Genomic DNA, 27271 nt, shown 5'->3' with positions numbered 1-27271 from the left:
ACTGCTTCCCCGGTCACATAACGGGAAGACTAGGGTGCTTGAGCCGCGCGACTCGTATCTGGCCGAAAGAGTTTAGTTGAGCAATAGAGAGCAATGTTGGTTGCGACGGGTGGCTTTGCCCACAACACAAGTCTCTCCCGCCCTTGAGGTTGGTGGCGACTACAAGGTAACGTACGAGACTGGTGCAGGCAGGACTTTGATATGGGAGTGGATAATGTTAGATGTATAGGAATGGAGTGTTTAGACGGGCTAGGAAAGCTAGACGAGCTAGATGAGCGATGTGATTGGTCGCTCGGGATTTGACCCTTTGGAATAGCTCCCCTATCATCACACCTTCTGGCTGACGAGAGCCAGGCACGTGCCGATCGCATTTCTTGTGCTAGCTGTATGCGACCCATCCGCGGCAACAAGTTCACTAGAGAGTCTTTGAGCAATCCACTTGGCGTTGTACTCAGTAAATCTGCACTAGACGGCCACAATGAGGAAGAAAGCCGAGTGCAAGCTTGTATCGCTGTCAGCTTGGGCTAGTATGGCACGTGACGGCCATCGTTCACTCACTCATTCGCCGAGCGCACGCTGGGAAAACGCCGGAACAGTGCTTTTGTTTGTTTCGAAAATCGACCCACTTTGAGCTGTTAGGGCACCGCAATCGTACTAGCCAAGAAGAAGCATCTGAAGATTACTTCTTATAGTAACCTCCCAGACCTTTTCACCACTTCTTTCCTAGCACCGAAATCTCTGAAGATAGCCGGCGTTTTCAAACCAGAACAACCGCAACCATGGGTTTGGGAGCAGCTGACTTCAAGGCTGCCCCAAACGGCGTGATGCCTTCCGACAGCTCACTACACAATCACTCCCACCACAGCGACAGCCTCACAAACAACGACAGCATCTCCAGTGCTGATCAGAGAGAAAAAGAGGTCCATCAGCTCGCCAGGAAGTACACACAAAACAGCATCTACTCAAATAATAGCCAGAACCCTTTTGCAGCTGAACCCGGATCTAAACTTGATCCCAATGGCGGGAATTTCAGTGCCCGCGCTTGGGCAAAGGCCATGTTGCAGACACATACGGAAGACAGCCAGGCACATCCTCTTCGCACACTAGGTGTATCATTTAGCAATCTGAATGTGTACGGCTTCGGATTCGACACCGACTACCAGAAGAGCGTTGGCAACATCTGGTTAGAGGCGGCCGGCCTCGTTAGGAGGATCATGGGCCAACGTGAGCGGAAGATTGAGATCCTACGCGATTTGGAAGGACTGGTCGAGGCCGGAGAGATGCTTGTCGTCCTTGGTCCTCCCGGAGCGGGATGCTCAACCTTCTTGAAGACTCTCACTGGACAACATCACGGCTTCTATGTCGACGAGAAATCGAATCTCAATTACCAGGGTAAGGCTAGATGCCTTTTGAACTCGCTGCCTCCCACTGACAGTCTCCAGGTCTGACTCCTAAGCAGTTGATCAAGAACTTCCGAGGAGAAGCCGTCTATACCGCTGAAGTTGACGTTCACTTCCCCAACATCACTGTCGGAGATACTCTTTTCTTCGCTGCCCGCGCGCGAGCCCCGCGTCATATTCCTGGAGGGGCTACCGTGAACCAGTATGCCGAACACATGCGCGACGTCATCATGGCCAGCTTTGGTATCAGCCACACGAGAAACACCATTGTCGGAAACGATTTCATTCGTGGAGTATCTGGAGGAGAACGCAAGCGTGTTAGTATTTCCGAGGCCTGCCTCAGCCAGGCACCGCTACAATGCTGGGACAACTCCACCCGTGGTCTTGACAGCGCCAATGCTATTGAGTTTTGCAAGACACTACGCATGCAAACCGAAATCAACGGAGCTACAGCCTGTGTTGCCATCTACCAAGCACCCCAGGCTGCCTATGACTACTTCGACAAAGTACTGGTTTTGTACAAGGGTCGCCAGATTTATTTCGGCCCTACCGCCCAGGCTAAGCAGTACTTCTTGGACATGGGTTTCGTTTGTCCCGATCGACAAACCGATGCCGACTTCCTCACTTCCATGACCAGCCATCTTGAGCGTGTTGTGCAACCTGGGTATGAGAATCAGGTTCCCCGAACGCCTGATGAGTTCGCTGCTCGATGGAAGGCTTCGCGCGAACGCGCAGAGCTCCTGAACCTGATTGAGATCTACAACTCGAAATACACATCCGGTAGCGAGCATCTGGACCGATTCAAAGAATCTCGACGAGCCCAACAAGCCAAGATCCAGCGCGTATCGTCGCCATATACTCTTTCGTACATTCAACAAATCAAACTATGCCTCTGGCGTAGTTGGGTTCGGTTAAAGGGCGATCCTAGCATCACCATCTCTCAAGCGATAGGAAACGCCATTATTGCTCTAATTATTTCCAGTACGTTCTTCAACCTCAAGGATAATACTGCGAGCTTTTTCCAGCGTGGCTCTCTCCTTTTTTTTGCCATCGTCATCAATGCCTTTAGTTCTGGTCTTGAAATATTTACCCTCTACGCTCAAAGACCGATTGTGGAGAAGCACGCTCGATTTGCCCTCTACCATCCGTCTGCCGAGGCCATCGCATCTATGCTGATGGATCTGCCGTATAAGGTCGTCAACTCTATTGCATCTAACCTAATTCTCTACTTTATGACGAATTTGCGGAGAGAGCCCGGACCTTGCTTGTTCTTCCTGTTTACCTCGTTTGTCCTCACGCTAACAATGTCCATGTTTTTCCGATCCATCGCATCTTTGACTAGGTCATTCGTTGAGGCCCTGCCATTTGCTGCGATTTTGATCTCGGGTCTCACAATGTACACCGGCTTTACCATTCCAACCTCTTACATGCCCGGCTGGTCTAGCTGGATGGCATATATCGATCCCATCTCATACGGATTCGAGTCCATCATGATCAACGAGTTCACCAACCGCGAATTCCTTTGCGTCAACTATGTTCCTGCGGGTCCTGGCTACGATGTTAGCGGCAGCAACCATGTTTGTTCCACCGTCGGATCCGTTCCCGGACAGCCCTTTGTCCTCGGCGACGACTACATCAGGTCCACATACGGTTATGAGGCCAGCCACAAGTGGAGGAACGTCGGCATCATCTTTGCTTTCATGGTCATTCTTTGCGCCATCTACCTGGTTGCTTCAGATTTTATCACTGAGAAGAAGTCCAAGGGTGAAATCCTTGTCTTCCGCCGTGGACACAAGAACTTGGACAGGAGCAATGGCCAGGACGATATCGAAGGCGGCAGTGAGCGCAACACTACTGCGGCAAACACCAAGCCAGATGACCTTGCTATTATTGAGCAACAAACTGCCATTTTCCAGTGGAAGGACATTTGCTACGATATCGAAATCCAAAAGGAACGCCGTAGGATCCTTGATCATGTTGACGGATGGGTCAAACCAGGTAACTTAACGGCCCTTATGGGTGTCTCTGGAGCCGGAAAGACTACTCTTTTGGATATTCTCGCTAGTCGTACCACCATGGGCGTTATCTCTGGAGAAATGCTAGTTGACGGAAAGGAGCGAGATGACTCGTTCCAGCGCAAGACTGGTTATGCCCAACAACAGGATCTCCATTTGAGCACTGCTACCGTTCGCGAGGCTCTTACCTTTTCCGCTCTTCTCCGCCAGCCCGCTCACATTCCTCGCGAAGAGAAGATTGCGTATGTTACTGAGGTCATCAAGCTCCTTGAGATGACTGAGTTCGCCGACGCCGTTGTTGGTATCCCCGGCGAGGGTCTTAATGTTGAGCAACGTAAACGACTGACGATTGGTGTCGAGCTTGCTGCTCGGCCAGCTCTACTTCTCTTCCTCGACGAACCCACTTCTGGCCTTGATTCTCAGACATCATGGGCGATTCTCGACCTCCTGGATAAGCTCAAGAAAAACGGCCAAGCTATTCTTTGTACTATCCACCAACCGTCCGCCATGCTCTTTCAACGATTCGATCGCCTCCTCTTTCTCAAGTCCGGTGGGCAGACTGTGTATTACGGCGACGTTGGCGAAAACGCCAAGATTCTCATCGACTACTTCACGCGCAATGGCGGACCTCCATGCCCGCCTGCCGCCAACCCCGCGGAATGGATGCTTGAGGTTATCGGTGCAGCTCCTGGATCACACAGTGATATCGACTGGCATGACACCTGGCGCAAATCACCCGAATACGCACACGTTCAAGCACACCTCGCTGAGCTCAAAGAAGAGCGTTCTCGCATGACGGACCTAAGCCGCACTGCCTCCCGCCAGGCGCACGACGCCACCAGCTTCCAAGAGTTTGCCGCGCCTCTCAGGACACAGTTCTACGAGGTCCAACTGCGCGTGTTCCAGCAGATCTGGCGCACACCCACGTATATTTACTCCAAAGCCTTCCTTTGCGTCAGCACATCCATCTACATTGGTTTTTCGCTCTACAACACGCCCAACACGCTCCAGGGCCTGCAAAACCAAATGTTCTCCATTTTCACCTTATTCTTCATCTTCGGCCAGTTCATCCAGCTAATCATGCCGCACTTTGTGGCCCAGCGTGCGCTGTATGAGGCGCGCGAACGCCCGTCCAAGACGTACTCGTGGAAAGCTTTTATCATGTCTAACATTATTGTAGAGCTTCCCTGGAACACGCTCATGTCCGTCTTGCTATTCTTCTGCTGGTACTACCCTATCGGGCTTTCGCACAACGCCGAGGCAACCGACTCGACGGCACTGCGCGGCGCCCAAATGTGGCTCTTTGTCTGGGTCTTCCTCATGTTCAGCTCCACCTTTGCCCACTTGATGATTGCCGCCTTCGAAACCACCGAGAGCGCGGGCAACACTGGAAATCTGCTCTTCATGCTCTCCGTCATTTTCTGCGGTATCCTCACTACCCCCGAGCAGATGCCGCGCTTCTGGATCTTCATGTACCGCGTCTCGCCGTTTACGTATCTTGTGGGAGGTATGCTGGCGGTTGGTGTGGCCGACTCGTCGGTTACCTGTGCGGCGAATGAGTATCTACGATTTGACCCTGTCAACGGCACCTGCGGCGAGTACATGGCGCAGTACCAGGCTATGGCTGGTGGCTACGTGCAGAACCCCAGTGCGACGTCCAACTGCGCGTTCTGCCCCATGGGTGACACAAATGTGTTCCTCAAAACGGTGCATGCAGAGTACTCGAGCGTATGGCGCAACTTTGGCATCATGTGGGTGTTTGTCATTTTCAACGTGGCGGCCGCCTGTGGCTTGTACTGGTGGGCGCGTGTGCCTAAACGCCCAACGATTGAGAAGGGGGAAGCGCCGATTCGCGCAGAGGGATTGCTGGATAGCGAAACTGTGATCGGAAAGAGTTCTGCTGTCGAGCAGCAAGATGCTGAGAAGAGAGATGGGTTTTAGAAGCCTGCCTTGAGTCTCTTTCTCTTGCTTTTTCCTCTTTTTTCTGTCACGATCCAAAGTTGGAAGCTCTTGTTGTCTTTTTTCGGGCTCTTATGGCGTTTCTATTTTGCTCGCTAATAGCATATATACAAATTTACTATAATTCATCATACCATTGGCCACTCCGCTTTTGGAGTTTCATTGTTTGTTTGTGGAGTTGGTGGTAGTTAGGCTACATAGTTGAAGGCTCGGACATGGAGCCGTGGGAAGAAGGAAATAAACGAATACATACCCATTACCAAAGCTTTTGCATGAAAGATTGGAGTGAATTTTTATGTTTAATAACTGACGGGAGCTGTCACAGTAGTTTGTTTTTTCCTATGATTCCTGTACCGCTTAGCTAAAGGAACCATTAGGCTTGAAGTTTGAAACCCTTTCTCTATTTGATTAAGATTCAAGACCCCAAGAATGTCTATAATTTCTTAAAAGATATATGTCTTTGATTTCCTATACTGGAGGTAGATATGTTTAATGTACACTGCTGAAGAAACTCTCTCTCGAGATTTTGTCCTTTGATTGCTATCTTTTTTGGACGCCTGTCTTCTACACGTTTGCTGCTTTGATGTGTGAAGTCGATACAAAAGTTGAATACAAAATCAAATAGAAAACATGGTTTTGCCGTATGTACAGTAAAAGACAGGGAGGGAATTACATACCAATTAAGTCCTAAAGGCCCTGACTAAATTTGGGGGTATCTCCAATGATTCTCAGGAGGAAGATGGACTTGTACCTCTCACAATCACCGACAATCACGCCTAGTCTTACGAGAATGGCGTCTGCAGCGTCAATCTTTCATTTCGCTGTAGGGTAGATCTAGGCCGACACAATCCAGTGTGAGGTCGGCAGATGCGAAAACGTAGATGCTAGCGCCAGCAGTGTTGGATGCCTTACCCGTTTCTATGCAGAGATCTTGATCGATCTTGCGTTAGTTTTCGAGCCCACCAGCTAGAGCGCGTGTGGTGCAGATGCCATTGCGAGCGACGTACGGCTTAGGGTCCCATTTGGAAATGGTGTCCGCCCCCTCTCCCCCACTTTGATGTATCAGCTTCCAGGATGGGTTCAAGCTTCGTTGGCTCAGCTCTTACACCTAGTAAGCGTCTAGTGATGGTCTTAGTCAAGACGTGAGACTCGTTGGCAATGAGGGCGCTAAGAACATAGCTACCAACAACACCGGTCCTACCGAAAATGTCACTGTGGTCATTGCTTTTTTTGTGGTAAAGGCGTCGCAGCAGTGTAGACCGGTAGTAGAGAGTGCAAGAAAATAGTAATAAGAATATTGAAACGAAAATTCTCAAATGGCACAGGGTCTGTGCAGTGCGGCTGAACGGTGAGGGCCAATGGCGAGCATCAGCAGTGGCATTGCTTGATCACGAAGGATTGCGCCAGTTGGTATCAGGACTGGGAAAGGCCACCCACCATTGACTGCAGGCACCAAGGGTGGGGGGGACCTCGGACCAAGTGCCCCTGTACTACATGGCTGATAAGAGGCGCATGCGCTAACTGACAATGTCATGCATATGTACACAGATGCATCGCAATGCTACTTTCGGTAATTATAGCGGACTAATCTAGTGTGGCTTACAGGATATCATGTCGGGACGGGAGGCTGACCCTTGGAGCTTGGTGTTCTTGGATGATGGCTTTTACTTGTGCATATGCAGACAACTGTCACCTAACTACGTGTCGTGCGGCATAAGCCCTGGCAGAGGCGTCGCGGCCCGCCCTGAACGGCAAAGCTTGTTTACCACCCCCCCCCCCTTGATCAGAGTTACACGGCCTCCTAGTAAAAACAGGGTTAATATTAGCGTAGCATAATCTCTATGTCACTAGGGAAAATACAAGCATTTACGCCTTACTCTATATAGGGGTATAATTAACTTTTCTTCCTTTTCCTTTCCCTATATCTAAAAATAAAATATAAAAATTTAAAAAGAAATAAAAATATTTATATAAAGAAATTAAATTAGAAAAAAACATTTAATTTACATTTAGTTATCTTCTATTTTATTTTAGGTAGGAAGTATAGTATATAACGCCTAGTAGAGAGAATCTGTTTATAGGGGGAGCTTTAGCTCTGATCAGGAAGCCAAAAGGGCTGGGGGTGGGTCAGAAGGGGCCGGGGTAATCAAGCTTTGCCGGCCAGGGCGCCGTAATCCCCTGCCTCTCGGCGTCTTATCCTCAGCGGGCCAAAAAGAGTTAGAGAGAACACGGGATTGCACCCTGGTGTGTACTAATCTCTTAAGGCCTCCCTTGGCAAACCCTCAACATGTTCTCCTCGCCTCGGGCTGGGCCGTGGCGTAGCGCTCCGCCTGTTCCGTGCAGTTCTGTCTGTTCAGTACGGCCTCCCATGCGCTCGGCAAAACCGGAAAATCAAGACAACTAGGCAATCGCCCACCGAAACTACTTCTTGAGAATATCAAACATTCCTCTTATAACGTGTTTAGTTTTGAATGCATATCTACTATTAAGTGCGCACGTCTTGATGTTACGGTCATCAAATGTTTAAATATTAGATGATATCTACGGAAGCTATAGTAGTGTGGGAAGTAAGCGGGTGCTAATTTAGCTATGTTTTTTTTAGTGGTTTTGCATTACTGAGAGATGCCGCTATTTTCTGGTTTTGCTAGGTGTATGAGAGACGGCCCCGCCATGGTTGCACCATCTCAACTGTCACTTTATTCCCCAGGTGTTTTACGTGATTGAGAAAATTCCCGTCTGATCCTAATCTTCTGTGTATTATAACTCATTGATGATGTCAGTATTGTCTGAGGGCTGAATTTGATTGTTTCCAATTGCTTGTCGTATACCGTATCAGATTAGTTGTTCTTAGAAAAGAATTGCAGGTCAGGCTCCAACCTGCCCGAATGGGGAACGAGAGGAAGGGAGCCATTCCTAATACTAGCGGCATGTTGTGCTGACTTGGCTAATTTTTCTAAGTAAGAAAAGCAGGACTATCCATACATCACGTGCCCATGGCTGACATGCAGTGCTGAGTGCATCTTCTCCTTTTGCCTATTCTGGTAGAGTTGGGAGAAGTTTTGAAAGTAGAGCATAGCTCCATCATGGGGGTTATCTCTACCCTTCGGTTCACAGTCTCTTAGCTTACACTGACTTAATTGTTACCATGCGTTCCGTAACTTCCCTTGTCAGCTTTCTGGCTTCTCTCCTCGCGGGGTTGTAAAATTTTGATACCTCAAACCATATAGATAGCATAGATAGGACGAAAGTAGAAGCGAGATTATCAACCACGCCTCCACTCCACTCCACTGCAATCTAATCTAAACACAGTTGACAGCCGTTGTCACCGTGTTGGTGGATATTTTACTCAAATGCTCGTCCTTGCCCTGCATCACCCACGCCACGTGCAAATCGGCGGCATATCGGTAAAACCACTCGGATGCAGCCTTAATTAACATGGAAATAGCCGCTGCCGTGAACATGGTTTGTGGGATCAACAGGCATGCCTGTCCTTGGCGCTGGGTTCCTCAGCCCATGTGCATACCTTCTGTGTACCAAGAAAGCTACTCGGATGCAACCTAACTAACCAACGTTTTATTAGCCCTTGTCATGACATGCATCGGCTCGTGAACTTGACCGAGATACCTATCTTCGCCGTGGGGGGGCACAGCACATGCGAACCATTTGTATACCAATAACACTACTGAGATGTCACCTAACTAATGTGATGATAGCCTTCACCCTGTGAACGAGAAATACAATACTGTACATGAGCCCCTACCAGCCAAAACCAAGAATAGAATTAACAGCACGCCTGAACAGTATCAACTTTACAGCTCTACAATAAAGTCACGACATGATAGTTGTTTCCACATTTTTCGCGCACTGCTTTCGTATCTCAGTGATCTACAAAAGCAATATTTGCAAGTCAAAAAGAAAAAAGAAGCTAAAATAGGGCATACGTATTGAATTGTTGCCACCTAAATCGAGTGTATCCTATCTTGGAGTCGCGTAATTCATATCCACCGGGTACCCTTGCCGTGACATGCATTGATTCGTGAACACGATCGAGATGCCTGTCTTCGCCATGCGACGCTTCCCCTCGGCACGGCAAATCCTCGCGTATCAGCCCAAAAGTGTAAGGTACGTACTAGAAGGGGGGGGGGGGGCAGTCGCTGTCCCGGTGCTCCACCATGCCACCCCTTGGACGCATGATTTTTAGCAAAGCTGTAAGATAACGGTCCGAAAAGTGACACATTTCCAGGGAGTTTTCTGCTAACTCGCAAGGAGTTAGTAAGTTTTTTTTTGCAAGCCTTCAGTGGCTGCTCGTGCCGAGTATCTCATCGGTTCCCGTATCGAAGACGGGGAACCCTCCGCAAGCCGCGCAATGCGGTCGTAATGTATGTACTGTACTTTACTTGGTGTGGGTACCGGTATCAGAGAATGATAAGGGCTGATGTCTTCTTTGCAGCTTGTGCAAAGCGAGTGTGACTTTTGGCTGTGTGCTTATGTTCATGGCTCCCTGTCGGCCGTCACTGTGGCGGATCTAGCCGCTGTGACTGGGGGCTTACGGATGCTACTCACTGTTCCGCAACGCCCTTTGCTCACGTAATCCAGCAGCAGTTTGAAATGAGCATTTGCCAAATTGCGGCATGGCGTTAGACTAATCCTAACATGATGCTAGAGGGTATTTACTTTAAGGGCCGACTGGAACTGTGTTTTTAATGTACATCCCTGCGCACGTCACAGGACTAACTGGTTACATACATAGATGCGATGATGACACGCCGGCAAGGCGCATGCAATGAGACGGTAATGCAATGCAAGCAATGAAAAGAGGTTCTAACTCATTCACAGTCGCAGCAGTCAAGTCTTGAACTTCAGCTCCAAACTCGCTCGTATCCTGATATGTATCATGGCATGATTTAAGGCAAGGCAGCCAATCGAAGAGGGCCGTTGAAGTTGGATCTTGCTACGCCAGTGTCGTCGTGTACATGGTACGTACACAGTGTGGATTCAACGTGATGTTCATCCGACGTGACTCCGACTCGAAGTGCTAGTGGGTACACATGTCAACGACCTATTTACTTGGATTCCCTTGGTTGGGGGCTTCGGTTGCCTCCGAGACGTTGCCTCAGTTGCCTATTTGGGCTGCAGCTACAACAGGGACCAAAACCCAAGTATTGAAGCCCGGTTAATTACGCCAATTATCCCAGCCGACATACGATGGAAGCCGGGCGAGCTGCTGAGGTAATTAACGTTTCTCTCTAGTGAAGACGCGCTAACCGCATGGCGGGTTCGGCCGAGGATTCCTCTGGAGGGTTTGAAAACAGAACAGCGTGGTCCCTTGTAGTAGAGGCGGTTGACTAAGCCGCATTAGGCCCCGTCTCGGTCAATGATGCGGGAAGGCGCGCGCCGAGGGCTATCGCGCTAAACCAGAGCGCCATTCCCACTAGCGCCGCCTTAGTAACACAACCACGGACCTTCTGTTGCCAATGTCTTCGCCCCGAATGCACTGCTACGCAACACCACCAATGTCTTCGCCCCGTCGCCGATACACAATATCATCGATCGATACCTGTACCCCAGTCCCCCTTTGCCTTCACATGTGGCTTTATCTCGGTCAACACTGTCCTGCCTGCAGTGTGCAGTATGCAGTCTCCGACGCTGGTTACATCCATCAGCCTGCAACTCTGATCACGCCACCCCTAGTTATACACTACATGTATGCTTGATCACGTGTTTTTAGCAAAAGGGCATGTCGGGCGAGGCAGCCACAGCACCTGCATGCTGTTTGAAACCATTTACAGCATGCGTCGACCGTGGTCGCGTCTTCTCGAGACCCTGAATCTAGACCAACGTCTAATACCTACGTACTGCATAGTAGTTACAATCCAAAACTACACCCCGGGCCGCAAGTAGCGTCCGCAGAGTAGTAAAAGCTCAGTAGGGCGCCTTGCAAAATAAGAGATGGAAGTACGGGCAATACTCAGAGGCCCGGTAGGGCTCCGCCAACCGGTGACGAGTAGTAGATCTATACTAGCAGCTGGGAACAATGATCTGCTAATCATTGGATGAGGCTCTGCCTTCCCATCAGCCCGGTCTGACCGTGCCCATCATCGCATTCACCAAGTTAATCTTTGGCGAAAATAAACAAGAACATGTCGTGGGGTAGTACACAGCGATAACACTTCAGCGGGCACCCTTGTCTGCCCTCCCCCTCCCCCAGCATTGATAACCGATGACACAATACGTGAACCAGATTCTGTTATCATGCAATCCTTTCTATTGGCCCTCCCTTCCTCCGCGGAGTAAGGGCCCATTCCGCGGAGCAAGGCCAAGTGCGTGCGTACTTGAATAACTCGATGTGAATATATTGACAGCCACGCTGAAATCTTTCCGAGTTGCAATCTCTCCGCGTGCTGGCTGGCTCTTGAGGGTTCTACCTTGCACAACTTGCGTTGAGCATGGCGGTCAAGGAGCAACAACGGTGACTGAGCCGTGCCACGTTTCGGCGATTATAACTTGCGGCTATTTTGCCAACTGCAGATTCAGCCTGGTTGGTGATATGATTATCCTTGCTTGGCCGCGCGTTGGCAAGACTAGCGTCTGTGTCACTATAGTCTATATGTACCGATCGTGATCCCCCTCCCCCTCCCGGCGATATATCGGGTGAAGCGAGATGGGCAAGAAAAAATACTGCTTTTATCCAAGTGGATGGAAAAGGACCTATTATGCGAGAAAGGTGCGGGAGGGTCCGGAGTCGGAGCGCGCATGGCCAAGATTTGGCTCATATTCCTACATTTTCTGTGGTCCCGACGAACCACCCCACGTGTAAAGCAACTGGTCGATAAACCATAACGAATAATCCAAAAAAAAACGCCCTAAGAGAAGGCTAAAATCATGCTTGTAATCTATACCAGCTTTTACCCAAAAGAATAAAACATATAGTGGCGATAATATATCATAATCAATCGAATATTGAATAAACAATCTGCGATTCGTAAATCTAAAAAGAGCGCTAGATTATGTATATGTCTTGTTCTAACTTGTGGATGATTGCTTCAGCGTGGGCTAGAGACTCCTTCTGCGCATCCCCTAGGATCATGGTGCCTATGCTTTTGACATCGCCCAATAGGGCTTTGATGGCCCTGAGCTGGAAGTTTATGAGCGCGCGGACCAGATGGTCCCACTCGAGTGCTGAGTTGATCTTGTAGTCTCCGAGGAGCAGTTGCTGCCAGCCTGGTGTCGTCGGCCGCGACGGCGAGGACGACGCCGCTGATGCGGCAGCTGCTGTGAGGCACTGGCTATCCATGTTCATGTCCGTCGTTGTACCGGAGAGATGTAAGCCGGGTAGACAGGCGAGCTGCGAGGGTACGACCGTAGTAGTGTCGGCACGGTTGTGCGTGTTGTTTCGCAGACCCCCGTCTTCCATGCAGTACATTGTCACGATGCGACTGCATGCTACGACTATACGCTCACTCATGAATACGAGGAGTACGAAGTTTTCGCGCTTGGCCATGCAATTGCTGCACTTGAGCATGCAGCGGCAGAGCTCAATGACTTCTTTCTGGTTGGCAACAATAGAGTCGAGTCCTGCCCTGCTTCCTGAACTGCAGCTTGCTTCTAATTTTTCGAGGGCGAAGATGACGTCGGCGAGGCATTGGCAGGGTTTTTCAAATGAGCCTTGCGACCAGCACATTGAGGCTGCGAGGGCGGAGATGTCGAGCGATTCTGTGTCGATGGGGCCCATATCGAATTGTGGGTCATGTGACTGGCTGTTGGGTAGCTGTTGTTGTGGGGTTTCGTCTCTCGAGGCCGGGGGTGTGGGAAGGGCCTGGGGAGTTCCGATGTTGGACCGTGCCATAGCGCCTGGACTGTTGTAGTGTACGCTTGACGAACAGAATGGGAAGGGCAGGATACTACACGTGCAGAGATCGTCTTGTTGGTCGTAATCGGCGAGGAATGGTAGGCTGGATGTTGATGTTGATGTTGATGATGATGCTTCAGAGAGCTGGTGTGATGTGTAGTCTCCAATTTGTGTATCCCCCTTCTCGCTGCCGTCATTTCCGTCTGTGAGGCCTGATGATATAGAACCTCGTTGCTTTATATAATATTCTCCCTCGTTTCCGCTGTCTTTGGGGCTCGGTGATGTCTGCGGTTGGGCAGGCCTGTCCGATGATTGTGATTCCTGGCGTTTGGGGTTGACGTCTGTCTTGCATACTCGCTGGCTACTTCTTTGCCTCACTGATGTGAAACTGCATGTCTTCTTTAAACGCCGGCATCGACTACAACTTTTTCCACTGACAGTGCATTTGACCTATACGAATTGCTCGACGCGTCAGTAAACCAGATACTGAAAGGGTATGTTGCTTGAATGGTATGTTCCAAGCCATGGTAGTCTTACCTTGTATGCTCTGCATCGGTCACAGGCCGAGTTCATTCCTGGGTTAAGGGACCCATATGGCCTTTCGACAAACTCTGCCTCCTTAGTAGGCGAGTTGCAGTGTAAAGTTCCGAACATGATGGGCAGCTGATCTCGTCTATCCAGTCTATCATTTCCAAATACAAATAGCGCTGAAGGAAGTTGCCAGCTCGGATTTGTTTCCTTCGTAAAATCTTTACAACTTGAAATTTGGGGCGTCGGTGAATAAATGGGTGCGAACGATGGTACTACGACCAATACCGATATGGTACTAGTAGTAGCACTAATCGCTGAATGAAACATTCATAAAAATGTCGGACATTCAGACTTGATAGGCAAGCCCGCGAGCCGCTTGATCAAGGGTAGGCGGTTCGGACGCTAGCGGCTGCCGTTTTAGCCATTCCCTGGGAATTGACGATCTAGGTGCTTATTGTTGGTGGCTGCTGACAGAAGGGGAGACCGAGTACAAGGTGGATCCCCCGCGCTTGAGATCCCAAGGTGACTCTAGGGCCACATGTCGGTAGGCCTCCCTAGGCCTCGCTAGGAGCTCTGAGGCCTTAGTTTGACGTGCTACCGCGGCCCGTTTTTCTTCCTGGTCACAACATAACGCCATGACTTTTCGTATCACAGGCTGTGGCGCTCAGGGCTTCACCTCTTGGCCGGTTCGCTACGTTGGTCGGAGGGTTTGTAATGCATTAGAGCCGCATGCACAGTGTCTTTCGCATGTTGCGAGTGGGCTAGCCAAGGTTGTCTGTGGTTGCAGGCTGGTGGTCATTTGCTTCCAGCTACGTACGTACAGTCCTTACGCACACTTTACCCGTACGCTGACAGGGTCCATGGGCGCAGCTAGAGTCTACTACTCAGTGGACACGCTGGGTGCTAAGCCAAGCCAACGCGGGGATTTTCAGACTGCAAGCAGGGCTGGCGAGTGGAGCTTTTATGGGGCGTGTACGTGGTGTTAGACTGATGTGATTAAGTATGTAAGTACTATGTACTTATACAACTAGCCTGGAACATGCAAGATAGGAGCAACCCGGCACTTGAGATGGTTCCGAGTCGTCAGCATGGATGCTGTTCGGCGATCAAGGGTGAAGGAAGAAATGTTCAGGAGGTCTTGGGTGCATGTAGGCGACGTGGGGGGGGGGGAGTGGGTCCAGGTAGGTGCAGATATAGATGCAGGCTGGTGCAGGCTAGTAGCAGAGGCGCATGTCAGGGTCTTCGGGGGAAGCGGGAGGCCAATCGGAAAACGCCATTGAGGGGTGAGAGAATTTGTTACGCTAGTATGATGTAAGCAGGAACAGGTCATTCGGTCACCGAAAGTGCAATTTTCTACCAGACTGCCGCTGAGCACGTAAGCGGACATTTTGGCTGCCTTGTATGCGTTAAATGCCTTATCGGCCGGATGCGCTTGTGACAAATGCGATACGTTAACGCCTGCTTTAGCAGCACTTTAGTATGCTGTTACATAACCTCTTATTGTCGCTATTTTTACTACATTCCTACTAGCTTCTTATCGCTATAAGCGGCGCTAGATAGTCTAAAAATAGCTTAAGTTAGTATATTAGAGTATAAGAGCTAAGCATTATCCTTATCTTCTTACTAATATATATACTTATATATCTTAAAGTATCACTACGGTATTATTATATTTATATAATATTTTATTATAATGTACCTCATAAGTTTATTAAATATATAGATTTATTAATTATCTAAAATCTTACTAAAAATCGCGATTAATAAGAGTATATATAGCGTGGTAAGTTGGGTCTCCACCTCAGGATCGTTTTTCTTACTTCACTCCACCAATACTTACCCAATTGGGAAGTTTAGTAGCTCATTTTGTAGCCCTTAATCTAAGCTTCATTTCTATCTAATTAAGTAATAGAATAACTCTGATAGGTAAGAAGTTATTAGCCTACCTACCTTGCTAAGAGTTAGGTCTCCACATTTTACTCTGATCTTAAATATCTCCTTATATAGTATAGCTAGCGTATTACTATAGCATAGTAAAATAAAGCTCTAATAGAGAGCTTTAAAATAAGCTACTAGACTTCTTAATCGGGTAAGTATTGGTGGAGATAATAGCGTTTTTAAGATCCCGATGTAGAGACCCAATGACTAGCCTATTTAAATCTTCTAAAAATTTAATATAATAGCTATATCTATATAAATAATACTTCTAGGAATTTCTAAACTTTTAGCTCTATTAATAGAGTAGATGTTAAAGACTTTCTAATTTATAAGGATTATCTTAGTACATTTCTTATATCTTAATAACTATTTAGAGTGCGTTATAATAAAATATTATTTAAATATAATAATACCTTAGTGATACTTTAAGATATATAAGTATATATAGAGTATAAGAATTATAAAATTAGTCAAATAGTCTATATTCTATATAGATATATAGTTACTAAGCTATTATAATAGTTATCTATAGTATTTATATATTATATAACAAGTTAGATATAAGTAAGCTAATAAATATTAAATAATAATAGTCTAAAGTGGAATATAAGATATTAAGTAAAACTAGATTCTAATATCTATCTATATCTATATAATCTAATTCAATCTAGACTTTGTCTCTAGACAGAGACTATCTATTTATTAGTATACTAATCTCTAAATAAAGACTATTTGTTAAGTGAAGAGCTTTTCTTATACTTATCATATATATATATAGACTTTAAAAAGTTCCTATATAATAATAATAATAATAATAAATAGATATAAAGTATAGTTATAGTAAGTATAAGTTCTACTAGCGAAGATAGATAAATAAGTAAATCTTCTTCTATAATATTTACACATAAGTAGCATAACTTTATAGTAGAAAGAGAGTATAGTATAGAATTAAAACTTGAAAGATTATATATTACTCTATCTTATACTGGAACTTCTATCTTATAGTTCTTAGGATAGTTTATACTATGTATTAGTATAAGGGTCATATGTGACCCTGCGCACTAGTATAGTAATAGCTTAGTAAAAGAGTATATTCTAGCCCTAGATAAGTAATATATATAGGAAGCTTAAGGTGTAAAACTTCTTAAGCATTAAGCTACTCTATCCACCAGACCAGCTTCGATGGATATCGCTCGCAAGGACACCTCAAAGCTCGACAGTCACAGAATACTCTGTGAATGCACCGGGAGGGTTGCGGTGACCCGCGACCTCAGCCTTCTCGACTTCGTCCCTGATCTCCTGGACCTCCTCCTTCGAGAGATGCACCTTGAGCGCACCGACATTCTCCTCCATATACTGAATCTTCTTCGTGCCGGGGATTGGTATGATGTCCTCACCCTGTGCCGACAACCACGCGAGCGCCAGTTGGCCCGGCGTGCAGCCCTTCTTATCTGCGAGGGCCTTAAAGCGGTCAACTAGCACGAGATTCTTAGCAAAGTTTTCGGGACTAAAGCGCGGCACGACGCGGCGGAAGTCGTCAGGCGCAAAGTCGTCGGTACTCTTGATCTGACCCGTTAGAAAGCCGCGACCTAGCGGAGCGTATGCGAAGACGGTGATGCCAAGCTCGCGGCAGGTGGAGAGCAGGTTTGTTCCTGTCTCATTCTCGATGTCCAGTTGGAACGGGTTGTACTCGACCTGGACGGCATCGACGGGTGCGACTGCGTAGGCTCGTCGTATGGTGCTGGAGGCGCATTCAGAGATGCCGATGGCTTTGATTTTACCATCTCTGATTTAGAAGTATCAGTATGGGCGCAGCAAATGCCTGTCCTGGATAGGACATTAGAACTCTAGCTTACTTCTTTGCCTTGGCCAATAGCTCCATCGTCTTCTCGACAGGCGTCTTGGGGTCAAGACGGTGGACGTAGAAGAGATCAATGTAATCAACACCCATCTTCTGCAGACTGCCCTCGAGACATTCGGTGAGGAACTCGAGGCTGTTGTCAGCCGAGATGTTCCACTCGCCCTTGTCGTCGAGTGCAACTTTGACGCCGAACTTGGTGGCCAGGAAGATGTCGGCGCGACGCTCAGGATGCAGCTTGAACCACTTTCCGATCAGGACCTCGCTGTCGGCATAGCTGTTTGCTGTGTCCCAATTCGTGTAGCCGAGCTCCCAGGCACGGTCTAGAAGCGCCAGACGCTCTTCGTCATTACTGGGAGAGTCTCAGAACTGCGTCCTAGGTCAGGGCACACATGAAGCAGCTTACCCAGTAGGTCCGTACGCCATACTCAGTCCCATCATTCCGAAACCGAGGGCGGGCACCTGTCGTCCTGTCTTGCCGAGAGGCTTGGTGGGCAGAGATGCTGGAGGTGCCATGGTGGACTAAGGGAGGAACTAGGCGACAAAGATGGGAGAGCAGATACTACGCTAGTCAATGAGCTCGAGAAAGAGACGGCGGTAAGTTGAAAATTGAGCGAGAGGAGGGGTATCGGCGTGGCTTTATAGGTTCACGCATATAGACGCCGGAAAACATCCGCTTTAAGCAATCCCCATGCGAAGTGCTTCAAAACAAGATTTCGATGATTCAACCAAATCCAAGAGCATACCTGCTAAAATGGCTAGATCCGATCGGGCCGCGCCGGCAACTACAATGTGCCCACCGTGCCGAAAAGGCTAGCATAAGGGCCTGTTTGGTTGTGCGTTTTATAGTTGCGTTCTCGATACCTATTCGGACATAGAGCTTTTGTATGGGGTGGGGGAGTGGGGTGGGGGGCGGGCTAGCGTTGCGTTTTTGCTGCAGCTAGGCTTATCCAGATATTGATAGCTAGTTATTCAGCTAGATATATATGGAAAAGATAAATTATAACTAGTAATTTATAGATATCATTTATATATTCTTAATTTCAAAGCAAATCCTTTTATATATAATAAACTCAGAGCTAAAAGCCTTATATTAGGTTTTGAGCTTATTATTTAAATCTTTATAATTTCTTTACTAGAAGGCTAAGGTAACGACTTGTCTTATGTTTAGAAAAAATAACAAATATACTATTCGCTAAATGAATATAAAAATCAAAATGATAGCAAATGACTATGTTCTCTACCAAACGAATCATTCTATCGCAGCCCGCAGAAATGACTGCAGCAAATTGAGCTAGCATGCAAGCACCTCCTGCCGTTTGGCTCCCACATCTGCGAGCCCAGTATACACGTGCAGCTTGTACCGCCGAGCTGTGACGTGGAAGAAGATGTAGCCGTTGAAGAATTCGTTCCACTTGCGAGCATACACGAGGTCAGATCTGGTGTCCAGAAGCCCAACCACGCGCGAATTTGCCGCGATTGTCTCGGCAATGACAGTTTCGAGCATGTCAAAAGGCTCGCGTTGCTCACAGACGGCTCGGGTGTTGATGTAGTTGTCCGTCTCGCCAGCGAGGGTCTCCTTATGGAACCTGTGACAACAGTGATTGGTTAGCAAGTGCTGCAGATACAAGGAGAAAATCATAGGCTGCCAGGAACAGGTCCATACGTACGATAGAATATCATTCGCGTAGTTAATGTAAGTCATCATATCCGGTATGCCTTGCATATACGCTCCTATATCCGGGCACTCGTCTCTTGGGAAGATGAAATACGCGAACGCCTCAGGGACTCCGCTCCTGTCGCGGACATAGTCGGGCCACCTTTTTGCTTCCTCGCAGTGCTGCAGGCTGTGGAGCTCGCTGCGTCTCTCTAGTAGGGTAGCGGCGACGAATTGCAGCGACGAAAGCACGATGAAGTTGGCCACGAGGGGTTCGAAATGGATTGACATTTCTTGGAGGTTCTCTGCGAAGCGCTGCAGGAGAGCAGATGGCTGAGGCTCCCCCTTCTGGAAGCGCTCCTGGAAACCGATAAGGTCATCGTTACCTTCGTCGTCGTCATCGATGTAGATGGCTAGCCAGGAGTAGATAGCTATGTGTAATTTCACAGCAAAAGAATGAGTAGGGTAATAGGCCTTAATTCGCGTAGTTAGTAGAAGTCTAAGTATACGCTAAACTCGAGGCAGATAGTACTGGAGTCATAGAAGAAGAACACATACACAAGCGAGGGTAAGTCCAACATCGAAGTACCGCTGGGCATACTCAGACTTGTATGGAGCCCCCGAGCGGATGGCGTACTCGAGCATAGCAGCTTCAAGGGCAGGGCGTGTATTTTCATGCTGAGGCGTTCGATATTTGAGATCGCGGAGGAGTTTGGTGAAAATGGGGCCCAGCTTGGGGATGGCCACGACGGGGGCCTCGTCTTTAGCAGAATGTCCCATTTTTGGTGTTGAACTTGGAATATCGACTTAAAGAAACACGGTCCTGTAGCTTCAAAAGAACAATCTTCGGAAGTCTGTCTTCATAAGGCTATATGAAGAAGCGCGTGTTGTTTATAACTAAACATTTACACACGACTTGATAACGCCCAGATCCCATTCCCCAAGTTGCTTGGACCGCCGGCGGCAACGCCACTGTTCTCGCGTTTTCGCTTCTTTCTAAAGGACCTGTAAGCTCAATGCCAAAATAGGCAGAAGTTTGGAGGTACACTGTAGTACTGTCCCATATGCACAGACCTACTTGATATGGGATACGGTAACTACCCGTTTTGGAAAAATTCCGCTGCGGAGCTAGCTTCGCTAAAGACTCTATCAGAGCTGCAGATACCGGCAAGGCCATAATGCGCAAGGAGTTAAGCACATAGAGCCGGCAATGGCGTGATTATTTTTTGGAAGATTCCGAGGGCGGTAATCTGCCTCAATTTAGTGGTTAACCGCGTTCCTTCTTGGTTGCGTGGTGAATTCTTTAACACATGCTGCCAATTAACACACGATACAGCCTCAAATGGACTAGGCCGGCGGCGAAGGACTTCTGGCTGCGGAATACAGTAACAACAACCGTGGTTATAAGGTGACCTTCATCCCCCATGGTTGACACACAAAGCGAATACTCACATACAAGACTGCATCGAGATGGAGATCGTCAACAATAAAACCCTGCCGGAGTTGGCCTGGCTTCTTGTTGGGCCTCTAGTACTCTTTTATATATTCAAGGTGTTCATCTACAACGTATACTTCCATCCCCTGCGCAAGTTCCCTGGCCCTTGGATAAACAAAATTAGCATTGTATGCACCATATTTCAGAGCTCTGCTTGGCCCCAACACTGACGCCTGTAGATCCCCCATCTATACACGGTTTTCCAGGGTAAACAATCCTTCGAACTCCTCAAGCTCCACCGCAAATACGGTAAGTGCCTTATGGTCCCCACAATAGCACGACCACAGCCAACACTACTAACTCGTCTGTGATCCTCAGGCCATGTTGTTCGCTACGGACCAAATGAACTCAGCTTCAGCTCAGCCCGTGCTTGGAAAGACATCTACGGCTCCCGCCCAGGCCACCAAACCTTTACCAAAGGCACCTGGTACGATGGTCTAAGCATCTTTGCAGCCCAAGACGTACGCTCCATCATCACGGAGCGTGACCCCGCGAAACACGCCGCGATTGCTCGGACATTCGGGGGTGCCTTCTCACGTTCCTTTTTGAACGAGATGGAGCCTATGATCAATGACTACATCGACCGCTTCATCCAGCACGTCAAGTCCAAGACGGCCAACGGCGGCGTCGTGGACCTAACTTTCGGCTACAGCTCCATGACATTCGACATCATCGGCGACCTGGCTTTTGGACAAGACTTTGGCGCCATCGGGAGGGAAACCATCCACCCATTCATCCTCGAACTCAACGAATCCTTGACATTCACCAGCTTCCACGAGGCGATTCAGCAATTCCCGGCTTTGGGCCCCATCGCTCGCTTCTTCTTCCGGGAAAAGGTTAACAAGCTCGAAGAGACCGCGCGGAAGGGAGGCGAATTCGCTCTCCAGGTTATGAAGAAGCGCGTCGCGGAGCATGACACAACGTCGCGCAAAGACTTCTTGACTAAGGTATTAGAGCAGCGCGCCAGTTCCAAGGTACAGATCTCGGAGATCCAGCTCGCTGCGCAATCATGGGACTTTATCGGCGCAGGCACAGAGACGACAGCTTCGGTTATGACATCCACGACGTACTACCTACTCCGAGACAAGAAGCTTCTTGCCGAACTCACGGCCGAGATTCGCGCGGCTTTCCCTAACGCTGATGCGATTACGAATGCGTCCACCGAAAAGCTAGAACTTCTCCATCGCGTGTGCCTTGAGGGCTTGCGTCTTCCGACGGGAGCACCACCCATCCTACCGCGTCTAGTTCCCAAGGGCGGTGACACCGTCGATGGTCATTTCATTCCGGGAGGCACTCCAGTTACCATCGCCCCTATGGTTGCAGCACTCGACCCGCTTAATTTCAAGGATCCTCTGGAGTTCAAGCCGGAGCGGTGGTTGGGCAAGAGCGGTGACATTTTGGAAGCGAGCCAGCCCTTTTCGTACGGTACCCGCGCATGTGCAGGAAAAGCGTAAGTTCCATCCCCTTATACCCCCTTGATCACATATACAAAGAAAGTCCGACTAACGACCTGGTCTTATTTTAGCATCGCGTTGATGGAAGTCCGTGTTACAATCGCCAAGATGCTCTACACGTTCGACATGGAACTGGAGAACCCTGACTTGGAGTGGACCGGCAACGATTTCAACAACCTGCTGCAGTATGGTCTGTGGGTCAGGCCACTCCTGAACGTCAAGGCCCGTGTGGCTAGTAAATGAGGTCGCCTCTGGTTGCAACTCAGTTGAGGAGAATAAGATTCGTACTTGGTGCCCTCGTCTACTCACACACTGCCCACTGCCACTCTTAAGATTCCTTGAATTTTGTTGGCGTTCTGTTCATGTACTTCACTCTCTTATTTTCCTTAGCTTAGAATTGTCTTAAAATACAGCACCTTCGTCGAACCGTCTTCTCACGTGAGACCTCTTTTTGTCGAGCTATCTGTCACATTGCCAGGTTTCAGATGAAAGGTCACCTAGTGGAATATAGAATGAAAGAGCATTCGTAACGGGGTAGTCGATACGCTTGTTACAATAAGCAAGCGCTGGTGCAACAATGTGGGCAAAACTAACCCGCAAACCTCAGCATAGAAGACGATCGACTCATCATCCATCTTATCAGAATACATATCTCTGCATTACATCTTAGTTTATATCTAAAGACTATCATGTATACAACACTATCAGAGCGATGTACTACATATATTCCTAGAGGAGAGACGGTTTCTAACTATCTTAAATAGCTGATTAACGTAGATAAAAAAAGATTTCAGCACACTAATGTAAAGGAAACTAGGGGTGGCCGTTTTGAAAGAGTTTTAATCTAATTAGAGATAGAGCGGCTATAGGGAAACCCAAGACACACTGTCACGGTAGAGTTCTTTCGTGTTTATCAGCTTTAGAAATAGACCGTGTTAATATCAGATAGGAACTCAAGTATGCGCCACATCACGTGAACTCTTGTCTCATTCTTACCTCCCTAAATGTATGCTGTTAACAATCTCTCCATCCTTTATCTTAGGAGTAGAGTATAGATGATATACTAGCTCTATATCTATTCTACTTATCACTATTTAATATAAATCAAGATTATATCCTCTAAAAACTATATCAATATATTTGTCTACTCTTATAGTAGACTTTATTAGATATAAAGTAATCTTACTCTTTATATTAGAATAATTTAGTAAGATTACTACACCTATAGGTTTACTTACTCTAAGAAATCTAGGTATTTTGCTTTATATTAAAATGATATTAAGTTTACTTAGTATAAAAATAGTAGTAGCATATAAGATATTCTATATGTTGTGGAGGCGGAGCATCTGCTTTACTAACTAGTTTTAATAAAATTCAGAATCTTGTTTCTCAAACTAATACATGTTAGAAGACCAAAGCTATCTCTCTAATGCTTGTTATTGTTTTCTTCTACCATTCTAAACGACCCACATCCTTGTAATTTCCTAACACAATTCTAGACCCCCACCGCCCTTGCGAACCTAGTTAAACTTGACCTTGAAACCCTGGAACGTAAAGCTAGGCAGAGGCACAACCATATTTTAGGTAGGCTTGAGATCCAACTCAGTAGTCTCAAAGATCTCGAAGTCAATAGCACCAGGACAGACCATAGTAGCGATAATGTAGTTCTTCTTCATAGCGGGAGCAATGTTGCTGAGCCACCTGTCAGGGTTGAACTCGTGGGGGTTGGGAAAGATCTTATGGTCAGTGTGCTGAAAGTAGGCGGACATGCCGACGGGGATGCTCTTGTGTGGATGGTTTCACAAATTCTGTTAGCTGAGGGCTTGGTAATCTATAAGTGAGTCGCAGCGATGTAGTATACGAGGCAGAAAAAATGCCATTAATGCTAATAGCCCTAGTCTGATTGACACTTCACCGTCTCAATGGCGAGCTACTGTTCTGGGATACAGTAGTTAAGTACCCAAAGCTGACCAAAATCGGGATTTTCGCCCAATTAGGCCACTTCCCATTCAGGACCGCCTCAGTCTAGGCCCACACAACGCGAAGCGGAATTTCACCGGCTTCCAATTTCGATTCTCTCCTGCTGTCTGGCGTGGATCTCTGTGCGACGGCTTGTTGGGGCTATCGCTGGTCGGAATTTACGCTTTCGGTAGCTGATCGCTGTGAAACACACTCCCACGCCACCAAGTACCTGCCTATGCTTGCACACTAAGCGCTGTATAACTATGTGTAGCATTTACAAGGATATCTATTTAATAGAACTAGTTGGCATCCAAATTTTATATCGCATTACCATCGAACCATCATTCATGAGCCATCATCGTGGCTCATCAATAACAATGCCTATGTTCACTAACATTCTTCAAGCGGAATCAAAGTTTACAAGCGATCTCACGTTCATTATTGTCGTGAACCTTATCTTGTTGAGCGTGTATCCTTTGGTCTACTACAGCCTCTCCTCGACCTCTCCCATCTACACCTACAGGCCTCAACTGTTAGCTGGTAACACAACAGTCGTTCGAGTTTAAAAGACAAAATGGCCCCTTCATACGACCAAACCTACTCCGTCCTCCTCGACAGAAACATCTACGACCCGGAAAACCTCTGCGAAGGAATCGATCTCAGGCGCCACCATGCTGCCGACCTTGAGGATGTTGGTGCATTCAGGTGTCAAGAAGACTGGCGCCGCTTAGTTGGACCTCTCGAGAGGCCATTCAGAGGTGGCCTTGGCCCGCAGTTCAGCTTCATCACTGTTGCTATGCCCAACTGCATTCCCGAGCGAATGGAGATTACCAGTTATGCTCTCGAGTTTGGCTTCATCCACAACGATGTCATAGACGAGGAGATCGAGGATGCCAACTTGAGCGACATGGAGGAGAGCTTGGAGCAGGGAGCCAAGATCGTCGGCATCGACGAGCGAGTTGCCTCTAGCAAGCGTATCATCGCTGCTCAGATCATGCGCGAGATGATGGCAATTGACCCTGAGAGGGCTGTGGTCGTCGCCAAGAGCTGGTCTGCTGGAATTAAACACTCTGCCAGGCGAGAGGAATTGACCAACTTCCAGACTGTTGATGAGTACATCTCCTACAGAAGTCACGATGCCAGATACATGCTCTGGTATGGCCTGGTCACCTTCGGATGCGCCATCACCATCCCCCCTGAGGAGCAGGCACTGTGCACCGAGTTTCTCGTCCCGGCCCTGTCTGCTGCTTCGCTCGTCAACGATCTGTTCTCCTTCGAGAAGAAGAATAATGATACCAACATCCAAAATGCAGTCTACATTATCATGAAGGAGCATGGATGTGACGAAGCAGAAGGCAGAGAGCTTCTCAAGGCGCGTATCCGACAAGAGATGGCCAAATTTGCCCAAATCGTCAAGGACACCAAGACGCGACCTGACCTCTCGGACGATACCAAGCGATACATCGACGCCATGCAGTACATCCTTTCCGGTGATGTTGTTTGGAGTGCTCAGTGCCCACGATACAACCTGAAGGCTAGGTGGAATGAGCTCCAGATGCTGCGAGCGAAGTATGGTGTAGCCAAGTACCCAACAACTTTCCCACCAGCCGATGGCTCCATGGACCACCTCTGGAAGAAGGGTTCAACACAGGGCGAGAAAAGGGGCGAAAAGAGGAAAAGGCATAGCTTCAATGGAACTAACGGAATGAATGGCACCAATTGTGTCAAGAAGCCCACTATCTCGAGAGTTGGCGTGGATTCACTCCAACTGAACGAGGTAGTGTCGCTAGCTCTTAGCACCGACCTCCCTAACTTGACCGCTGATGTAAGTTTTCTATAACATCTTATCAGAAAATTGAAGCCTCCACAAAGACTGTAGCTAATAATGCATCTCAGGTCATTCTTCAACCCTATGCCTATATCACCTCCATGCCCTCAAATGGATTCCGTGACCGAACCATTGACTCCATCAACAAATGGCTCAAAACCCCTGCCAAAGCCACTCAAAAGATTAAGGAGATCATCAACATGCTTCACACTGCATCCCTCATGTTAGTTCCCTTATTCTAACATCCTAAAATGAACTCTCTTCTAACCCCGCCCTAGGCTTGACGATCTCGAGGACAACTCCCCCCTCCGCCGCGGCAAGCCCTCAACTCACAACGTCTATGGCGCCTCGCAAACCATCAACAGCGCAACCTACCAAATCACGCATGCCATCGCTCTCGCCGGCGGCCTCAGCAACCCAGAGTGCCTCCGCATCTTCAATGAGGAAATCAACGAGCTCTACATCGGCCAGAGCTACGAACTCTACTGGACCCACAACATCATCTGCCCAACCTTCGGCGAGTACCTCAGGATGGTCGACATGAAGACCGGCGGCCTCTTCCGCATGCTAACCCGCCTCATGACTGCCGAGTCACCGCTCAACGGCCAAATATCCGACTCTGAGCTCAACCCCCTCGGCTGCCTCATCGGCAGCTTCTTCCAGATCCGCAACGACTACCAGAACCTCATGTCTGCGGAGTACGCGCAGCAAAAGGGCTTCGCCGAGGACCTTGATGAGGGTAAGTACTCCTTCACACTTGTTCACTGCATCCGCGCCCTTGAGGCCGATCCCTCGCTCGCCGGTGAGCAGATGCAGCTCCAGTCGCTGCTGATGAAGAGGCGCATCGAGGGTAAGCTTACGAAGGAGGCTAAGCGTGAGATCCTCGATATCATGAAGAAGACACAGAGTCTGGAGTACACCCTTGAGGTGCTCCGTGAGCTTCACACTAAGCTTGACAATGAGGTTGGTCGTTTGGAGAAGAAGTTTGGCGATGATAACTTTGCGTTGAGACTTATGATGGAGATGCTCAGAGTGTAAGATGTTGGACAATACAATGAAGTGATTGGGTGGGATGGCAAATTGGCAACATTTTTCTTGTCTTTTGTTGTGTTGATTTTTTTTTTGGCTTCGCTGTTCAGAACGTTGCGCCTGCTGCCCCATATTAGACAGATCAAGTGTGAAAAGCCGGTTGGCGTTTGGAGCTATGTTTGTCGATTTTAGGAGTGAGTTTAAAATGCATCGCTATTTAAAGAACCTTATTTTTATACATATGAACTTGAACTTGATCGAAGTTTCTGGCTTCTTGCTGAAGCACCTACCTATCA

General features: G+C 48.1%; 7 protein-coding genes across 7 annotated transcripts; 4 read left to right on the top strand and 3 right to left on the bottom strand.

Annotated features, from left to right (window-relative positions):
* Positions 1 to 824: 824 nt before the first annotated feature.
* Positions 825 to 5356, top strand: COCVIDRAFT_42258 (hypothetical protein; the record flags this gene model as incomplete). The annotated part of the gene is made up of 3 exons (XM_014695958.1): positions 825 to 1392; positions 1443 to 5222; positions 5274 to 5356. 3 exons carry the CDS (start codon positions 825 to 827, stop codon positions 5354 to 5356), a joined length of 4431 nt encoding a protein of 1476 aa, XP_014551444.1.
* Positions 5357 to 12374: 7018 nt separating this feature from the next.
* On the bottom strand, positions 12375 to 13877 carry COCVIDRAFT_112934 (hypothetical protein; the record flags this gene model as incomplete). The annotated part of the gene is made up of 2 exons (XM_014695957.1): positions 12375 to 13673; positions 13761 to 13877. The coding sequence occupies 2 exons, from the start codon at positions 13875 to 13877 to the stop codon at positions 12375 to 12377; spliced, it is 1416 nt and encodes a 471-aa protein (XP_014551443.1).
* A 512-nt stretch (positions 13878 to 14389) lies between these two features.
* Positions 14390 to 15314, top strand: COCVIDRAFT_20314 (hypothetical protein; the record flags this gene model as incomplete). The annotated part of the gene is made up of 5 exons (XM_014695941.1): positions 14390 to 14567; positions 14610 to 14726; positions 14786 to 14902; positions 15080 to 15129; positions 15285 to 15314. 5 exons carry the CDS (start codon positions 14390 to 14392, stop codon positions 15312 to 15314), a joined length of 492 nt encoding a protein of 163 aa, XP_014551427.1.
* A 1584-nt stretch (positions 15315 to 16898) lies between these two features.
* Positions 16899 to 18066, bottom strand: COCVIDRAFT_31015 (hypothetical protein; the record flags this gene model as incomplete). Its single annotated transcript, XM_014695956.1, has 3 exons — positions 16899 to 17478; positions 17549 to 17902; positions 17957 to 18066. 3 exons carry the CDS (start codon positions 18064 to 18066, stop codon positions 16899 to 16901), a joined length of 1044 nt encoding a protein of 347 aa, XP_014551442.1.
* A 778-nt stretch (positions 18067 to 18844) lies between these two features.
* On the bottom strand, positions 18845 to 19987 carry COCVIDRAFT_20312 (hypothetical protein; the record flags this gene model as incomplete). The annotated part of the gene is made up of 3 exons (XM_014695940.1): positions 18845 to 19139; positions 19221 to 19681; positions 19766 to 19987. 3 exons carry the CDS (start codon positions 19985 to 19987, stop codon positions 18845 to 18847), a joined length of 978 nt encoding a protein of 325 aa, XP_014551426.1.
* Positions 19988 to 20677: 690 nt separating this feature from the next.
* On the top strand, positions 20678 to 22399 carry COCVIDRAFT_112940 (hypothetical protein; the record flags this gene model as incomplete). The annotated part of the gene is made up of 4 exons (XM_014695955.1): positions 20678 to 20830; positions 20882 to 20951; positions 21021 to 22152; positions 22228 to 22399. The coding sequence occupies 4 exons, from the start codon at positions 20678 to 20680 to the stop codon at positions 22397 to 22399; spliced, it is 1527 nt and encodes a 508-aa protein (XP_014551441.1).
* Positions 22400 to 24692: 2293 nt separating this feature from the next.
* COCVIDRAFT_112915 (hypothetical protein) lies at positions 24693 to 26984 on the top strand (the record flags this gene model as incomplete). Its single annotated transcript, XM_014695954.1, has 3 exons — positions 24693 to 25943; positions 26015 to 26169; positions 26225 to 26984. 3 exons carry the CDS (start codon positions 24693 to 24695, stop codon positions 26982 to 26984), a joined length of 2166 nt encoding a protein of 721 aa, XP_014551440.1.
* Positions 26985 to 27271: the final 287 nt, after the last annotated feature.

The sequence above is a fragment of the Bipolaris victoriae genome (genome assembly GCF_000527765.1).
Source record: "Bipolaris victoriae FI3 unplaced genomic scaffold scaffold_139, whole genome shotgun sequence".
In the NCBI taxonomy this organism is placed as follows: Eukaryota; Fungi; Ascomycota; class Dothideomycetes; order Pleosporales; family Pleosporaceae; genus Bipolaris; species Bipolaris victoriae.
The sequence above is the reverse complement of the archived record's forward strand: the minus strand, read 5'-3'. Positions and strand labels throughout refer to the sequence as shown.